Here is a 20,296-nt window from a genome sequence, read left to right as displayed (position 1 = left end):
CGGCGGCGGTACGGCTACTATATTATGCGTGTAACGTAATAATACAACCGCCACTGGAGTCGCGGGCGGGCGAGCGCAAGCGCATAATATCATTGACACTGCTGCTGCTGCTACTGCTGCTGCTGCTGCTGCCAATGTCGTGACGTCACGTACCCTATGTATACAGGGTAGTTTTCCGACGTTGTTCATCTCCAATAAGTACAATGATGAGTTCCGCTTAACGCGATCACTTTGGTGCAGGTAATTTTGATTCTATTAACTGGTTGATTCTGTAAAACATTTACGACATTACACACACGATTTGGTTTGGGATTTTCATTTTTGATCCTAATAAACGGTTGATTCTATAAGCCAGTGGGCAGTGATCACATTAAGCGGAATTCACTGTACTTATACATTTTATATTCGTGAATATTTATCTATTTTGAATTTCGATTTTGGAATGGTTTAACAGCATTCCGTCTATTGTATACGACGAGTATACATTTTTGAACACTAAGTATATTTGTTATGAATGTTTGAGGAGTACGTTTTTGTGACTATATCCTATTTATTTTTGCAGAGAGAATCACCTCTTGCTTTTACTAAGAATCGTTCGGCAGAACGTTTCATTTTCAATGGGTCAAAATTAAATATTCTATTTTATTAGATAGGTACATAAATAGGTTTATAGCGTTATTTATAGACGTTTGTCGTTGTAAACACGCATAGAAATCACATCGATCGGAGAATCGGCGATAAAAGGGGGCGAGGAGATGATGTTCGTGTCGTTTGAAGATTAAACGATTAATAACCGCACGGCAGAAAAGCCTATCTTTAATCACTGCGTGTAAAGAGTCTAAGCGCTCGAAAATGTGGACTTCAAGCGTGCAGAGTACCGGCCGAGTAAAAAGGCAAAAAACATTCGATATCAACAGAACATAGTGAAAAGTACGTAACGGCGGGCTAGCGTTCTGGCGATTCACCCTGTGCGGGATAAAATACATGTACATATTACATTATTATGTATACGCCGTTGACCGGGTCGACCGGGCGGCGGAGTCGGGTGTTCCGGCGTACCAGTTTAACCCCCGTTCATTCCAAACCCCCGAACACCCACCCACACACCCACCCACCCACACATAAACACACACACACACAATCGCGCCCCCACGTCTACTGCCGCCTCGGACTACGTCTTTGTATTGATCAACCGATGCGCGACGCACACACACGGGCGACGCAAACATTAAACGCGAAAAGAGAGGAAAAAATCTAAAATAATAATAATGAAATAAAATCCGTCGGCAACCCCCGAAGTAGGACGACGACGACGACCGCCGCCGCCGCCACCGACGAGTCGCGCTCCTACGGTCGTGCGCTCGAAACTATTACTATTATTATTATTATTATTATTGTTGTTGTTACCGTCGTCGCAGTTATATTATTACAGTTTATTTATTTTAGATATCGGTCCGAGTCGGACCAAACACACGTCCGATAATACACAAAGAATATAATTGTATACGTCGTGTTCAAGTCACACGTTGGTTAAACGAGTGAGCCGCCGATCGGTGCAGCTGAAAGAGCTGGCGAGCGCGAATCGTCCGCCATACACGTACCTACAGTATACGGCGGTCACACCTAACTCACGTACGCGAGTCGTATGCGATAATTCGTCGGGGCACGAGCGCGAGCGATCTCGACGTCGGGGCGACGGTGAAAACGTAAATAAAAAATAAATTATAATAACGATATTTATAATTACAATATAGGTATATAATACGTATATTATCGTCGACGCCGCCGCCGCCGCCGCCTGCGTTCGATCTGCGCGCGCCCAGTCCGCGCGACCGTCATCGTCGCGGCGCAGTCACATCCGTCGCCGGCGCGTGCACCATCGTCGCGTGTCCGTCCGTCCACCGTCTCTAGCCGCGCGCCGATCATATGCTATTATATTGCTTTCGGGGTTATGGACGTGGCGGCGTTGGCCGCGGCGACCGAGACGACGACTGATACGACCGACTCAGCGGCCACCGCGGCAGCTGCTGCTACGGCGGACGTTGGCGTCACGGCGGAGGCGACGTTGACGACGACGACGACAGCGGACGCGACGAACATCTGCGATTGTAATAGTACGGTACGCCCGCCCTGCAAGGTTCGCGTCCGATCGTCGTCTTAAGAGGACGCGAGTGGGTTGTAGAGCCGAGACTCGATCGCAGGTCAGTAATACGATAATAATATAATAATAATAGTAAAATAATACGACGATGTCGTGATGTCGTTATTGCGTGCGTGCAGTACGGACGGCGGTGTGGTGGTCTGTCGACGTTTTGTCTTTTCCGTTCGGAAGTAAAATAAAATACGGTCGTACGGAGACATCATCATCATCGTCATCGCGCGCACTACGTCCGCCATAGAACGTAATATTGTCATAGGTAGGTTTTAAACCGTTATACCAGTCCGAAATACGCGATTTTCGACGATGAGGTCATAGGCTTGAGACGATATCGCTGTTGTAATGTTACGACGCAATATACGCGAATGGCGCAACGACCAGTGTACCTACGTATAATATTATAAGTGTAGACACAAAAACATACCAAACGACATAAATTTTTCCTTTTTTCCTCTATAAAATTTAAAATTATATATTGTGCGTGGCGAAAACGATCGATACACGTGTGCACGTATGCATAATATTATAATAATAATGTATAGCTGTGCGTGGCGCTCAAATGTTCTGCATACGTGACTACGCTGTATTATATATATATATTATATATATTATAATATAATATGTACGACATTACGTGTGTAATTATACCGCGATGCGTCACGTATGGTAATCACCATGTGCACGGTAACTGCGCGTACTTTGAATGTGTTTCTCGTGCGATTTACGGCCGGCGAACACGAAATAAATGACGAATTTCGCCACGATACCGCGAAGATACGATATAATTAATAACGATGATGTGTATACTGCAGTGACAATATTGTATTATTTTACATAATATTATGCGAGTGTAAGTCGTGTAGTTTGAGTTTACGGTTGCTACACGGGAATCGTGCAACTCTTGGGGGTTGAACGATTTCGCAGATAGGCACTGTAACGAGAAGTGTAGGTACTCTGCAGGGTATTTGTTAACCGCCCAAATCCTAATCGCGATTAGACGTTTCCGAGTGAATAATGGCGGTGTATGTGCCAGTGCATATTTCATCGCTTGGCGGCTTTGTCGTCGGTGAAGTTTAGTCAGAGGAATGATTTTATGTTGTATAATCATATACGCAACTGCAGTAGGTACCTATGTCGTTTTTGTAATATAACTTTTAAGAATTCTAAGATTTTACATTTGACCGATTACACGAGTATTATTATTATCATCACGCGCATTGCATATTACATAATGTTCAATGATAAATTTAATTAATTGATTGTAAAATCATGTTCTAAGTTTAAGAAAAAAAAAAATGTCTTATCACATGTACTCTTTTATATATATGCATATTGTATCAACATAGGAACACGATTTTTTTTTAATTTGGTGACCCACATTTTGTTTGTTTATTTTATGCGCCATTTATAACCTATTTAAAAGGTTGACAGATTTTGATGAAAGTTTACCTGAATGGCTGAATGAAAAGATTTACGAGTGGGCGGATTACTGGAAAACAACAAACTGCGAACTTTCAATACATTCTTTACAAACAAAAAGAAAGACAACGCTTCTAGACTTTATGGTGGAATATTTTCTGGCTTTCTCTTTGTTTTCTGTGTGTGGCTCCGGTCGTCTGTCAATAAAACAATTTAGTCACCTCAACCTAAACGATTTTCAACTGTTTATTTCATATTTTATTTATCTGACCATTGAATAATTAATATTATCTCGTCAATTCCTTATAATCTTTAAAGAAAAACGTAAATTTATATAGATTAATTCTTAACAATATGTTTACACAAGACCTATAGAAATTCATATAATATAGTGCTCTTTGCTTTACATTAAATAATATAATTATATTGCAATTTAATTTGCCTTTTATTATTGTAGCTTATAGATTATAATATATTATTAATATGTACACAATTATTCTTATTGTTTTAATTAAAATTTACTTTATAGGTATACCAGTATACGAATAATAGTAATTAGAATCAAATTAAAAATTAATGTTTCTATAAAAAAGCTGACAAATGACAGTCAAACAAAAAAAAATATAATTAACTATAATAGACGTATAGTGTGTACATCATTAATTTTTGAATTTTATCCGTATACTAAATCTGTTGTGTTTGGAGAATAAGTAAACTTCTTACATTTTTATTTTATGAAACTGATATAGAATATATAAATATTTACATTGTAGATAAAAAAGTGATTTACTTTAATGGACTGATAGATTTATTTTAAATAAATCATCCAACTGACTTTGACAACGGCGTTACTACAATAGGAAGAATTTTAAACATATTGATCAAGAAAGAGAATTATTTTTGAATACTATTTAATACCGAAGAACTATTATACACCTTTATGAATAATTTTAATCTTAATCCAATATTTTATTAATCATCGATCATTACTCATTATATAAAACTGGTAAAAACATAACTTTTTTACAATTATATTGATTTTGAAACTCATTAATAATGCGAGCGATTTAATATATGACTTAAACTAATTAAAAATAAAATATATATCATAATTTATTGCATATTTTTGTTCCTATTGGTTACTTAGTTATTATTAAAGAAATTAATATATTCTAAAATATTTTAGTGAGTGTAATATAGCTAATGAGATTTATTAAATTTGAATAAACTGTGACAGATGTTTAGAAATATCTACTTAAACTTAAATTGATAATTAATGAAATATAATGAAATGAAATGAATTGTATAATATTGTATTTTATTTACCGTCAAAATAATTGTTTTATAGTGTCTTCTTGAGTTCGATATTCAATCAAAAATATTTTTTATTTTAATCTTTCTTTCTATAGGTATATATATTTTTTTTTTTATTAATTGCTTGTTATTAAATTATTTTTATTTAAGATAATTTTTTTTCATTGTTGAAATTGTTTAAAGTTTGTTATTATTTTATTTTCATTTCTTTTATGAAAGAAATATTTAAATCGTGAAAAATAAATATAAAAATCCAAGTCAACCTATATAAATCTTTGAAAATAAGCATATTTCTTTCAAGTTGGTATTAAAAAGTACATGTCAAAACTTTTGACTAAGTTTAAAAAAATATTAAATTAACAATGATTTATATATAAAAAAAAACCACCAGATAAATAATTTATTGATATATAATTTATTATTATTTATTTTCATTGAATTATAAGATTACTTTTTAATGAGGTAATGATTTATTATTGATGATACTATTATCCAGCTATATAAATTAACACTAACTTGTCTAGGTAGGTATATTATAAGATTTTTAGAAAATCAAATATAATTAATATTTTTATATTGATTTATCTTAAAAATACGGACAATTTATCTTAAAATTGTATTACCCTAAAAATAAAATAGTGTCTATCTAAATACTATAGTAATAGTATATTATACTTGTACTTAAATAATAATACATTATAATATGTATTGTTCATTATTTCATTTAGTTATGCAAACCTGATAATATTTAATTTATTTTTATTTGATTGATAATGTTGTACGTACCTACCTATTTTGTGCATTTAGTAAATACATATATTTATGGTTAAAGGTAGGTTAATCAATCTTGGTAATTTATATAATAGTCGTGAATTGGAAACTTACATCACTGCAGGGGAATTTCACAATTTTTTGGAATCAATAGCGAGATAGGTATAGTATTTACTGGAAATATTGAATTTGACCCAGTAACTATATCATTCGTATTTCGATGAAATTGATGGTTTGTCATCTACGATTATATAAACCAAAGTATAACAATAAGATTTCGAAAATGGAAAACGAGGTTATATCAAATAGTATATAGTCTGATATTGATCAAAACGGACGAAAGAGTGACCGTATCTGGAATTCTTATACTTCTCTTTTGTTGCCGTATAAAACGAACGTCAGAATATGTTGTTTAATACGTATTTAGGTGTAAATACTCTTTAAAAATTCCAAAAAAATATCGTAACACAATAAAATATTAATATTGATTATTAATAATAATAATAATGATAATAATTTTCGTATTGATATAATCGTATAGGTCCAGCACGTGTAATAGCCTGCTGCAGTAGCCGCGATACGGCGTCGTAATGCCGGAACAGAGCAACGATTACCGAGTGGTGGTTTTCGGGGCGGGCGGCGTGGGCAAAAGCTCGCTGGTGCTCCGATTTGTCAAGGGCACGTTCCGCGAATCGTACATACCGACCATCGAGGACACGTACCGACAGGTGATCAGCTGCAACAAGAACATCTGCACGCTGCAGATCACCGACACGACGGGGTCGCATCAGTTCCCCGCCATGCAACGGTTGTCCATGTCCAAAGGCCACGCGTTCATATTGGTGTACTCGTGCACGTCCAGGCAGTCGCTGGAGGAACTCCGGCCGATATGGCAGGTGTGTAAACGCGTTACGGCGCTATATTAAAAATTGTATGTTACCTGGACGCAATGGTGGATTTAAGGGGAGGGCCAGAGGGGCTTTATTGGCCCAAGTTAGGTTATGTATTAATTCAATAGTACAAATAGGCGAGTAATTATTATTGAGTGTGTGATAAAATTATTTTTTATTTTATTTTATAATCGTGGGTAACTATTACTATGCCCCGAAATTAAATCCTGGATCCGCCACAGCGTGGGTGCTAAGTCACCGGTTTATGGCTGTAAGGAAAAACGGAAAGGGCGTCGCCGTTTACCGCCAAAATCGACCTTTATTCGTTTGCCGCCAGTACAGTATGATATAGTTGTATATATTTACATTTTCGACCGCAAAAAATTTCAGTCTAGATTTTGGTTTTTGTAATAATTGATAAATTATATAGCAGACCGTCTGTAAATAATACTTTCACAATATCTGGTGAATTGATTGTCTATGTGAATATACAATTCAAATTAATTATTCATAAATGTATATTTGCTTGTAATTGCTATAATGAAGTAATAGTATTATAAAATTGTCTTTATTTATTTAATTTAGCAGCATATTACTTGAATTTGTTTTTTTTTAATATTTTTAATTTATAATCGATTACTCTTGATTATTTTAGTAAGATTTCAAGTTATTTTTAAAAACATCATCAATTAACAATAACTACATATTTTTTTTATAAAAACCACTCATTAAACTTTAAAAAATTGAAATTCGTTGCGGTGATAATATATTATGTATGTATAATATATATATATATATATATTGGTGGTAAACGTAAAGATCAGTTTTGTGGAAAAATTGAACACTTCAAAAGATTGCATTAAAATGTTTGAGGCGACGATGTGTGTATTCTATTAGTAATGCCCGAGTAATGGGTATTTAGAAGTGCTATAGTCGGGATAGACTGGGTAAAATTGTCAGAGTGAACATTTTCTTAGTTCTGGTCATATATTTTATTAATAACTAGCTCATCTCGTGGACTTCGTAGCCTGTTAAAAATCCTACCTCTTAATAAGAGGCTCTTATATGTCTCAAACGGTGTGTTCAGTTCGTTGGATTTCTATGTGTCTGCTATTTTGTCCTTTATGCATTCCTAAATGACTGGACCGATTGCGATAAAATTTGGTATAGAGTTATTAGACCTATGGGCAAAAGATAGGCTATGTTAAAAAGTGATGGGCCCAACCTCGGGAGGTGCTCAAACAGACATTTTGAGATTTTTTTGTTTATAAATGGTTGCTATGGCATGGTTGTTTCCATGGAAACAAACAAAGGACAGACAGTTTATTATTATTAAAACTGATAGCAACCATCTCAAAATGTCTGTTTGAGCATCTCCCGAGGTTGGGCCTATCACTTTTTAACATAGCCTATCTTCTATCCAAAGGTTTAATATATTTCTGTACCAAATTTCGTCGAAATCAGTCCAGTCATTTAGGGATGCATAAAGGGCAAACAGACAGAAATTCATTTTTATATATTATATAGATAGATACACATATGAAAGAGGGGTAATGGGATAAGCGAGCTAAAGAATCTAATAAGCTTTTCAAACCTTTTATTCATAAATATTATTTTTTAATAGATAACAATTATTAATTGCTATGAAAACTCTAAAACTTTTTAGCATATAACTTTAGTTAGGCGTATTTAACTATTAAAGTGCCTAATTAATTTTATTATAAATTGATACAGCGGGAAGTTTTAAAATGAATACCAATTAATAAAATTATATAAATAAATATATTACATATAGGCTATAGTCGAGAGTCGTCCAGCCAACTAGGTAATCATGATAATCAATAATACTAAAAGGCCGAGCAACAGGATTTTCCTAATATCCTAAGCTGTCTATGTATACCTACTATTAATTGTAGATATATGATCATATGGACGTATAACCATATATCTTACATTCTGTATAGTTACTATAAAAAACAAGATTCTTTACTAGATTATGGCTTCATTTTTTCGGGCGATAGACAAAAGAGAAATAACTGTTGAAAATAAAATATAATATATAGCGTTATATGATTCATAGTAGTATGTTTAGGTTTCACCCCCAGGTGCCAATGAATGTTATCATTTTAACTGTATATATATATAGATATATAGGTAATATGTGTGCAAACTCCGCGGTCTAAATTAAGGTTTATCACGCCACCCATGATTTTCAAATTTATTGTATCATTTAACACGCGTATTTCAACTAGTTCAGAACGACAGTGCCATCAGAATTAGTCGATTGGACTTATTTTTAAATTTATAGTCTTAATAAGTTTACGAAAAACTTGAAGATTTCAACTTCACGGTTTCGTTAGGTTAGGTTAAAAAGTGAATGTGACAGTTGTGTGATATTGTAATGCTACCATCTGGCATATAAAGTACATCAAAAGTATGATTTTAAAAATCAAAATCAATGTGTAAAAACACTACAAGACACGCGAAAGAGAAGTACAGCAGCTGTATTTTGTCTTAGGAAAACGTGATTATCGCGGGCTTTTTTTCGGCTTTCACCTGGTCGTTTCGCACTCGACTTTTTGATCAATCAGTTTTCCCGTCGTCAACCAAGGTTCTTAATTAACGACATAGCCACATAATATTATACCTATTAAGTATACTTCCGGGGTTTCCACAGGAAACCAAGTCTATAAATGTTCGCAACTTTTTTGATGGGTAAAGGTATTATAATATTTACCTACCTCTTTACTACACAGCTGTAATGGATTGTCACGTTCATATTGATTGTTGATTTAAGTTTTAGGGGATTCTCTCTATATTTCGTGAATAATACACGATAAAATGATATCGATAATGATATTATCTACTATACGAAATGAATTCAAAATAATTATCACATCTTAGAAACATAGGTATCTAAATATACCATATTACGTAGGTGTGCGGATTATGATTTTGTGTGGAATTAACTCGGTAGGTACCTACCTACACCATCATTATACATATTATACCAGTCCCTTTGTGCATGGTCACATGATTATACAGTATAATATTATTATATCATAATAATCGTACACACGATGTAGGTCAGACACATTCGCTGGATCGTTATCGTCGCATTACGTCAATATGTACGATTTCGGCGCGAGTGTATAATAATATTATCCATACTACCTATAATGTTATGTCAATCTTGAAAAGTAGAAAATAGGTAAATTGAGCGTAAAGTGTTCACCATTATTATTAATAATATAATACTATGTTATAACTTATAATATACCTAGGTATATCATTATGTTATACACCACAGTGATATAGGGTAATGAGTATCGCGGGAAAATGCCAACTCCAAACGAATCGTATTATTTCGACACGCGTGACTGCGCGGTGCACCGTAAGAAATGAGTTTCGACGGTGATCGATAAAATTAACATTATTCTATTTAAGCCCGTGGACTTATTAAATAAATAAATATATTAAAACACGATTCGTTTTTCTATACATTATTTTTGAACACATACGTCTAGGTCTGGTCCAGGTCCACACCACACCTTCGTCCTCGTGCAATATTGATCTTAGTGCTATAGTATTAAAATACATCTGTTCAACACCAATACGTTTATAAAATAAAGCATATACAGTGAACTTAAACTCGAACAGAATACATGAATCTTGAATGTTAAGTAAATGTAATAATAATAATGAACGAATATCGGAATATCATCTATAATGAGCTGTATTATACGTTTTTATCATTACTATGTCAATTACCTACATTAATGTCATTAATACTTATATAAAATAGTGAATTGTTTAAATCTTCACTATATAAAAAATATGAGTTTAAATTTTTACATTGTTTATAATATACGAGTACAATGTTTGTGTTTTTTTTTTTTTGATTATTGGTTTTTAGTTTTTAGTTTCTGATCCTATATTTTGATTGTATTCGTTTATAAGATTGTCGCTATGATATTTGCCACACCCTTAGTATAAAAATAAAAATCACATTAGCGATTTGCGGTAAACGGAAATTTAGTATGGTCTATTGCCTTTTGAGTTTTGAATAAAAGAAATTAAATTGTTGGAATATTGTTACATTTTCAGTGGCTTAAAAAATTTGACATTTATAAGTATTAAAATATAATGAACTCGAATAATAATAATGATAACACATAAAAAAATCCTCTTTGTACACTAGGTAATAATAATAAAAAAATACAAATAAAATGTATTAATTTAATAATTAACATCTAAAAAAATATCCATTGTTCATCTCTTAATTTAATGAAATTGCAATTTATTTAATACTATAATTTAATGAAGTTTCTTTTGAAGTGAAACAAATATTTTATTTTTATTTTAGGTGTTAAATTATTGTGTATATGAGATTCATGGCTTATTTTTTCAATTTATATTATACCTACATCCATCCTATTGAATACACTGTAGAACTAACCAAAATGATGGATTACTATTGTTCTTATTTAATATGAAATGAAATTTGAGAGTTAGGTGTATATTATAAATAAAGTTCATGACAGCGATGTAGGTATACGAATTATTAGCTTAGATTCTCGGCGGAGAGAAGAATGTATTGATTTTACAATAATGGGTGTTTTTATTTTATTTATATTTTTGCGAAGACATTTTTTCTAGTAGAAAAATGTTCCGATCTTAAACTTCAAGGGAGGTTTGTAGTAATAAATTAGATCTATTTGGTACTTACTTTTAGCCGAGTTTTGAGACGTTATAATTGAACATTCTCAATATCATTTGAAATAAACGTGGAAGAAAAGGAATACAAACATTTGTTAAAATTTTAAATATTATTATTAAAACAATAATTATTTGGCGAAATTGGTTACCATAAAATTAGACTGTCCTCTCTCAAAATCGATTATCATTTTATACAATGATTTATTATTAAATTCAAATTTAACTTGTCTTCTATTGCGAAAAGTGTCTGTAAGCCTATTACTAAATATATTTTATGATATACTTATACTGTTACTAAAGTAGTTTATTTTACTATTGACAATTACTAATTACTAAAAGTTGAATCGATTTTTGCTGAAAACATTTCATTTGAAAATACAATTTTGCTTATAAAATATACTCGTAGTAATAATATACATTTAATGTTTCAAATACCTACTTATGAATAATATTTTTGAATTATAACAAAATAACTGTAATCATTATTCTTTATTTAGATACCTAATTTTGTTTGAATTTCAACTTAAAAGGTCTATAAAAATATTGTGTAGGATTTTTTAGTTTAATTTTTTATGGATTTTTTTGGAAGTTATGAACTACTTACGAAGTACTTTATATTAAATATTCAGTGATTGACTATGCAACATTTTTGAAAAAAATACCAAACATATCAAATCTCTAAGTATAATAGTGATCTATTAACGTATGTCATTAATTGTTTCTTAAACAATCAAGTATTTGAAAATATTTATATTATATGATTTTAAGAGGTTAAAAAACGATATAATAAAATTATGTTTTACTATTTTTTTTATCATTATTATTTTTAATATTTTACCCTTTTTAATGACAATATGCACTTTTAATTATTTTGTTCCGAAGGATATTTTTGGAATATTTTATGTATAAAAAACGAATTTGTATGAGTACCTAGTTTATAAGTTAGGTTTAACAGTATATACACCATATATACATTTACGTTATAAGTTTTAACCAAGACTCAAAAGTTATAGCATTAAAAAGAAAATTTTTTGCACTTTAATATGCACTGACAAATATTAAAATAGCACTAAAAATTAGTAAAAAAGCAAAATAAAATTGTCCAGTTAATTTTTAGATTCTTTTAATTTTACAAATTGTATATATCTTTTTTTTTATAGATTATGGTAGTAGTTATTCAGGAACTAAAGGTATTTGGTTGAATTTTTGAATGTAGTATAAAAGTCTGTGTTTAAAAATTAAAATGCAACCGTCGTTGTTGTCGTGGTAACTATAACACGTAGATATACCTATTTATGCAGTTATACATTGCCCATAAACGTGGTTTCGCGCTATAGTTTGGCTCTCGCTGTGTAAATATATGTATGGCAATGCGCCAGACTATATTATGTATATTGGTTGAAATCATCTAAATAGATTGACACGGTAATACGTCCAACTTCAATAATTGTATTTTAGTATATTTTTACAGAACACTATAAACAGTGCAAATATCTATAATATATGATATAGTTGGGAACCAACTAGGAAGTAAAAACTGGTGAAGGTTTATTGATTGTATTAAAGAGGTATGAAGGGAGGGGCTGAAAGATTTTTGGTTGATTTTATTCCTCATCCATCCCCGCAGGAAAACAATACTACCAGTAAATGTTTGCACAATTTGTTAAACGAGGTTGGCATGTTTAGGTACATATTATTACCAGTATAATATGGGCAAAAAAATTCACTGCGCGAGTTATGTATACATATTTATATTTTATATTCATTTTTTGCCCGTAAGTTTGCGGGCAATCAACGATTCACATATTATTCAAGCAAGACAGTTTACGATATGTAGGTCTAATGATAATCATTAATCAAATTAGAAAATTTCAAAGTTGAAATATGTAGGTATAATGTATTATTAAATACAGAATTTATTAATCAAATTGTTTGTTATTAAAATATTATTTCTAAAATTGTGTATTGTATTCATACAGGCATATTGCATTATATATTATTTGTCCTACATTATTATATGTATATAGTGTAGATGCATCTGGCATTCTAACTATCTGGGATAGCTCAAAATAGGTACCAATTATGCTTAATTTATTTTAAACGCAATTAGTTATAAATATTATAATAACAATTATTTATAGAATAATTGTGTATAATATATATTATATGAGAGAAATTTATAGGTACTATTAAGGTCAGAAAAACTAATAAGAAACATGATTCCAACGATAAATATAAAATTTGTTACCAAGTTTAAGTGCCAATAAAATGCAAAAACATAATTTTTCGAATAAAAGTAAAAAAAAATGTAAAATAAAAATTATACTTTAAATCCATAACCAATTGAATTTATAGCTAGTTTAGAGGAGTTGCTCTATTAATAAGTAACTGTCAATTTATCATAAATATTAAACCAAATAAGAAACATTATTTCTAATTAAAATAATAAATTGTTGATAGGTTATTAAAGAGACCAAAGGCGCGGCGGAGCTTCCATCAATACCAATCATGTTGGTTGGCAATAAGTGCGATGAGAATGAAACTCGAGAGGTTTCAGCCGAAGAAGGTGACGCTGAAGCTCGAAGGTGGGGCTGTCATTTCATGGAGACATCAGCCAAAACCAACCACAATGTCAAGGAGCTGTTTCAGGAGCTTCTCAATCTGGAGAAGAATAGAAACATATCGCTACAGCCCGAAAAAAAGTCCATGCGCGGCCGTAAGATACGGGAGAAGTGTGCGCTCATGTAGTAGTATATTATTTACTACTAAGACACGCTCATCGGACATGGGGATATAGTTTTACATATGTGTTGTTTATATTTTATAAAAAAACTATCAATTTGTTAAGTCACGGTTCATTGAGAATTAATATAAAATGTCACAGTAAAAATTAAATTAAAATTTTTTATTAGCGAGACTGATAAGCGGCTGACAACACCAATTTATTTAGTTAAGTACTTTAGAGCGATGTTACAACACAATATTACGCCATGGACTTTATTGGGGGTGCAAATATAAAAATGAATTTCTGTTGTATATGTCATAGACATATATAGCTAGCAAAGATATAGCACTTAGTATTTATTTTGTATATATTATCTATGATAATTACTATATCAGTCTGACAGGGAATATGAGTATGGTGAATACTTTTGTGAAATCAGTAAATTCACAGTACAATAAAATAAACATTTGTTTGAGTAATTATGTATGCGGTATATGTGTTTGATTTGTGTAGTAATTATCTGAGAGAAACAGAATCTAATCCTAGATTTTTTAATTTTTAATGTACATCATTTATGTATAATGTTCAGAGTACATAATATAAACTATATTTCTTTTTAAAATTATAATTAAATATTAATTATTGTAATGAGTGTTATATACAGTTGTAGTGTACCAAATTTTCCTGTATATAATGCTCATAAAGTACCATACAAATATTAACAATTTTTATTTTTTAATATTTCTAGACGAGTAATATTGCTTTTCTTTATAAAGATGAGAATTATATATTGTATGTTGCACCTTGTACATAATATTTTAATAAACAATGTAGTTACCTAGTCAACAATATTATAATTATATTTTTAAATACATGACATTTGGTAACCTTTGTTTTTTTAGAAAAATATTTTAACATGTTATTATTGTTTACAGCTTTATATGATTCATTTGTTATTCTAGTTGTATAAGTGTATTGTCGATCAATTTTAAAAATTGGAAATGATTTTTGGAAATCATTCTAATAAAAACATTTAGTTCCTGAAAATAATTTTCTTTATCATTGTTAATTTTACGCTCACAATTTTGTTGTTTTTATATTTTCACTCATATTATATTATTATAGTTATTAGATTTCATTAATTTTAATGAAATAATTGACATTTGTATAATTGAATCATTTTTTTTAATTTTTACATATTATTATTAAATTATTAATTTAATAGGCTAATAATTTAGCTAAAATATTAAACCTACAGATGGGAACACGATTATTTGATATTTATCTATAATTACTAATAATTAGGTATTGCATACTTTTTTGGTATTTTATAGAATATAAAAAAAAAGTTTAATTGTAATGTTAGCCTAATGCTCAATAAGAATTTATAAAAAGAAAAAGATAAAATTTTTTTTTCAGTTTGTATTGTCCATTAAACGATTTTATTGTTTATTATTTAGACATTTATATAAGAGCTTTTAATTGTTGTTTAATGAATGTTCAGTAAATATGTAATATTGAATGTCGGAGTACTCATATAGTCATACGTGAAATCATTCATGGTAAATCAAAAAAGTAACACAATTTAAATATTAATTAACAAACAAAAAGACAGTATATCAAGGAATTTCAAATGTATAGTTACTATACTTAATATTGTCAACCATTTAACTGAATTTATAATTCATTTTTTTTTTAGAAAACATATCACAAAATAAAACTTTTATTTAATATAGTCATATAAAAAGTAAAAGTATCAAAATAAATATTTCAAAACTCTGCTGTATGATTAATGTTTATAGTCTTCATGCTTTTTCTTTAATTATTCATCCATAGCTTGTAAACGATGGCGTGTAAGATTTACAATATCATAACAAGCTTCTGCGGTTAATAAATCTGATACCTAAAACACAAAGGGAGCTGAAATTAAATTATTATAGATATAATTCAGGTTTTTATAGAAATATTGTGTCAAATAAAATTGAATTATGTTTAATACATATTTTACCAAGATAAATGTATTAACATAAGTACATGATATTCTTGATTAATTGGAATGGAAGTAGTACAAGCCGATATTCGATAAAATTTACTTGTAATTAAATTGTTTTTGATGTTTATTGTGTACTTTAATCAGAATTTTAAGACTTTGTCATTGTTATAGTGAAAATTGAAAGATCTAAGTAATGAAAATTAAAATGTTAGTGTAATATACTAAAATTGCTCTTATCATCTTTTTCCCCTAAGCTTATTTTTCATTTTTCATATAATCCATACTTGGTAAATTTATCCTCAACCATTATTCTTATCCTTGTAATTCTAAAAAATCTGTTTCATTATAATATAATTATTATTAAAGACAAAAAACGTAAAATGAAATACAGTGTAAAATACAATTATATTAATTTTCTTATTACAACATGGTAATTAATTTATTATAATAGATGTTAAAATTCAATTGATACAAATATATAATATAATTAATATTATAATAACAAAAGTATAGAATTATGATAATGTTAATTTGATTTAGTAATATTGGAATTGGATTTTAGGTTTACGCTTATATTTTAAGTTCAGAAATTAGATAAGTAAAAATTGTGATATTGAGAATCTTTAATAAGTTATAAAAATTATAATAAAAATATTATAATCATATGAATAAATGTTTCTTCGATTTAAATTTTAATGGTTTATTATTGATAAAATCATTTATAAAAAATAAAATACAAATAATAAATTATTTTAAATTCAAACTAAATACATTATTTATATATTTTTTAAATAAATCACATCTTAATTATTTGGTATTGTGCCACACATGAAAATATTTATCTACATTCGGTTATCTAAATTATCTTGTAAATATTAATTTTAGAATATTCTTAGTAATTTTTTTTTTATCTCCAATGTGTATTATAGATTTTAAGCTTTTATTATGGGTTTTTAATTATTGATATGTTTACATTTTAATTTAATAAATGTCTTGCAGAAATAAATTTAAAAATTTAAATCTATTATAGTAATATTTTTAAGACAGACATAGTTTATGAAACTACAACTTATAGCAGCGGTTCCCTTACTGTACACTGGGAGCACTTTCTAAGGGCACCACGTTCTACAACACATAATAAATAATTATAATTTAAAATGTATAGAATTATTTCTTTTGTTCTGTCTTTGGCGGTTGATTTTAGTCCAAAACAGGGCACAGTGGAAAAAATGTTTGGGAGGCGCTGGTTTATAGTTTATGATGTAATAAAGCGTGACAAGACTTAAATGAATAATTAATTTAACATTTCATTTTAATATATTTAAAAAGTATATTTACATTCTATGCAATACATTTTTCATTAATTCAATTTTAGGGAAGACAATGTTTCAAAATTATGAAAATATTATTAATAAAATACTTACTTAGTATTAAATATAATTAACAATAAAAAATGTCTATTATTATTATACTTTTATTACTTACAGTATATTTGTTTGATTCTTCTAATGCATACTGTATACTTGTATCATATATAAGCATTTTATAATAAGATAATGCTAATACTACATTACGCACTCTAGATATTGTTTGTCTATCACCAATTTCAACAACCTATAAATAATAATATATAATAATATTAGATATTTTATTTTAATAATATATTTAATTAAATTAATAAAATACTTGTTGAAGGTCAACTTCAAATCCAACAGGATCTTTATTGTCGTTTGTTGGCTCAATCCAAATATAACCATTGTTACCAAGTATAACACTAACTCCAGCTGACAAGTTATGAAAATGATTTTTACTACGTTTTATTAGATTAGATTGTACTTTTACTAGTACTCCTTGTCCTAACTGTTAAAATAAAATTTAGATTAAATATAAGTTTTGTTAAAACATGTAATTATAAAATTTCTTACCTTGCCATACTTTAAACTTCGCATATGTAATGATAAAGAACCATCCGCAAATACAGAATGAACTTCAGCGCTAATTAAGTCACCTTCGCTTAAGTAACTTCTCATTGATTGTTCATCTTCCATACCTCTTCTTCTCTAAACATGAAAAACATAATTTTATAGAATAAGTGACATCACTTTGTATTTTTTTTTTTTAAATTATAACTTACTAATTCTCCTCCTGGTAGTTGAATAGATGTTAGCAATAGCACAGCATCCAGTCTAGCATTTATATCTACTTTCCAACGTTTATGCACCAGTTCTGTGATACGGCCAATTACTACATCACCAATCTCTCCATTGTATCGACACCGTAATGGACTAACTGTGACCAGTTTATTAATATTCTGTTCTACTCCTGCAACAGTTGCTTTTAATGATCCCGCCGAAACATAAGTTCCATGACCTCTATATTAGTAATAGTTTAAACAATTTATTAAAACAGCTATAAAATAATAGATTAAATAATAGGTATAATATAAACAAATTTTAGGTAGTAAGTAAGAGCAGTATTAATAGATAAATAAAATTTTTCCTTAAAATAATGAAAACAAACTAAAATACCAGATACTTATATTTAAATACATATAAAAAATCCAAATAGAAGAATTTCCATTTTTTTTTTGTTTAATGTTGCAATATTAATAGAATTAACTGTGTCATAACTTGTAAAGACATTATTAAGAAAAAGTTTATAATTCTTTTTATATTATTAATTCACCAAAAAAAATGTAATGTTAGTAAACAAATGTTAACCTCATGAATCCTGCCTGATCTCTGATTTTTTCACCAGGAGTAAAAATAATTGGCGGATTGGATGAAGGTTTCAGAACGGCATGTCTGGTTTTCTTTGACGCTAAGCTTATGGAAATGTTCATGATGATGGCTGTGGCTCTTTTCACGTCCGACGTAAAATTCAGCGTAAAGAATAAGATTTAAACGTAGTTCATATTTTCGTCACGATGTCTGTCTATACTTGTCATAATAATATTAGTGTCTGAGGTCTGATATAAAAATTCAAATATTATCAAGCGTGAAATGATGGCGGTGATAAGGATAACACTCGTGTTTGGGGATTGAATAAAAAAGAAAAACCGCGCGACTACTTTGACCGTCCTGGAAGCTATGGAAGAAAAAAAACCGGGGAAGTTGTTTTATGTTTTGAGTGTATTTTGTGTCCTCGTGAATCGTCAAACTCATCACTATAATAGAAAATTAGAAAATCAAAAATGGATACGTTCAATTTAAGTTTAATAATTATTAATTAATCAATTCATACAAAAACAGTTCTCAACGAAAATACTCTGTGTCAGTATTCAGGTTTTATTATTTCTAAAGTCAAGTTCGAAAAAATAAATAAATAATACTTTTGACATCCAATGGATATTTGTAATAAATATCTAATTATATTAAAAAATATATTAATTAGGTATCATACATATTCAATACAGTAGGTACTCAGTTATTATAGCCTATAAATTGGAAAAAGTAGGTATTGGTTTTGCTCACGGTGGTCTGGCTATTTCATAAACTTGTGATTTAATTTTTAATGTTTTTTATGTTCCTATTTGTTACATTATAATATCCATAATCTATGGTGAATGTCAGACACAATTTCGATTCCAAAAATGTTTAATGATTAAAAAAAAAAAAAAAAACAATAAACGGACAATTTTTAAAAACTGAACATAAGTGTATAATAATTAATAAGATGTATTTAAATCTCTTTCCTTTGGGGTTATTTTGATATACAATAATATAATATCGATACTAGTTCTAATCCATTGTAGATATAGCATTCCCTCAGGCCTCGGCAGCAGTATCGGTCTGCCTTATGATTCAAAAAAATAAAAAAAGGTTTTTTACATTTATATTATTTATTATAAGCATAATATAGCATAAAGGTAATTGGATTTTCTGTGTACATTTAATATAAAATTAAAATTTTTTATCATTAAATAATTAAAACATACTCGCATGTGTTATCTCCGTTTACACACTTACGACATAGCAAATTTTCATTCACCAGTTTCAAAAGTATGTTGTTAGTTTTGATATTAGAGTGAATGACTGACCTAGTGACCTATTATACAATTTAAAGGTAAGATTATTATCTAGGGCCCCACTTAGTCTTTTATTGATATTATTATTTTTAAGTAATTTATGATCATTTTAAAATGTTGAGTTTCAAAAAGGTCACAACTTACTTAAAAATAATATCAATATAAAAGCCTACGCGAGGTAGATAATAATTTTACCTTTAAATTATATAATAGGTTAGTTCACTGTAATATCAAAACTAACAGCATACTTTTGAAACTGGTGAACGAAAATTTGCTATAT

General features: G+C 29.5%; 2 protein-coding genes across 3 annotated transcripts; one reads left to right on the top strand and one right to left on the bottom strand.

The window, feature by feature from the left end:
- The first annotated feature begins 1,289 nt into the window (after positions 1–1,289).
- Positions 1,290–16,216, top strand: LOC114119586 (GTP-binding protein Di-Ras2). Of its 2 annotated transcripts, none has more exons than XM_027981179.2 (3): positions 1,290–2,201; positions 6,204–6,558; positions 13,732–16,216. In XM_027981179.2, exons 2-3 carry the CDS (start codon positions 6,253–6,255, stop codon positions 14,017–14,019), a joined length of 594 nt encoding a protein of 197 aa, XP_027836980.1. In that variant the 5' UTR covers positions 1,290–2,201; positions 6,204–6,252; the 3' UTR covers positions 14,020–16,216. The 2 variants fall into 2 exon arrangements, with proteins under 2 accessions (XP_027836980.1, XP_050062169.1); XM_050206212.1 differs by lacking the exon at positions 1,290–2,201 and adding an exon at positions 2,284–2,417.
- On the bottom strand, positions 15,702–18,972 carry LOC114119585 (exosome complex component RRP4). The gene is made up of 6 exons (XM_027981178.2): positions 18,710–18,972; positions 18,124–18,361; positions 17,915–18,049; positions 17,676–17,849; positions 17,475–17,603; positions 15,702–15,899 (listed from the first exon to the last, which is right to left on the bottom strand). Exons 1-6 carry the CDS (start codon positions 18,829–18,831, stop codon positions 15,819–15,821), a joined length of 879 nt encoding a protein of 292 aa, XP_027836979.1. The 5' UTR covers positions 18,832–18,972; the 3' UTR covers positions 15,702–15,818.
- Positions 18,973–20,296: the final 1,324 nt, after the last annotated feature.

Source organism: Aphis gossypii, chromosome 1, assembly GCF_020184175.1.
Source record: "Aphis gossypii isolate Hap1 chromosome 1, ASM2018417v2, whole genome shotgun sequence".
NCBI classification, from domain to species: domain Eukaryota; kingdom Metazoa; phylum Arthropoda; class Insecta; order Hemiptera; family Aphididae; genus Aphis; species Aphis gossypii.
This window is presented reverse-complemented; position numbering and strand designations above follow the sequence as displayed.

Excerpts from the sequence above, each read along its gene's own strand:
- LOC114119585 (XM_027981178.2), bottom strand. The coding sequence starts at position 18,831 with ATGAACATTTCCATAAGCTTAGCGTCAAAGAAAACCAGACATGCCGTT. Across the intron at positions 17,850-17,914 it reads GAAGTTTAAAGTATGGCAAG|TTAGGACAAGGAGTACTAGT; the intron begins GTAAGAAATTTT and ends TTATTTTAACAG. Across the intron at positions 15,900-17,474 it reads AAGAATCAAACAAATATACT|GTATCAGATTTATTAACCGC; the intron begins GTAAGTAATAAA and ends TTTGTGTTTTAG.
- LOC114119586 (XM_027981179.2), top strand. The coding sequence starts at position 6,253 with ATGCCGGAACAGAGCAACGATTACCGAGTGGTGGTTTTCGGGGCGGGC. Across the intron at positions 6,559-13,731 it reads AACTCCGGCCGATATGGCAG|GTTATTAAAGAGACCAAAGG; the intron begins GTGTGTAAACGC and ends AATTGTTGATAG.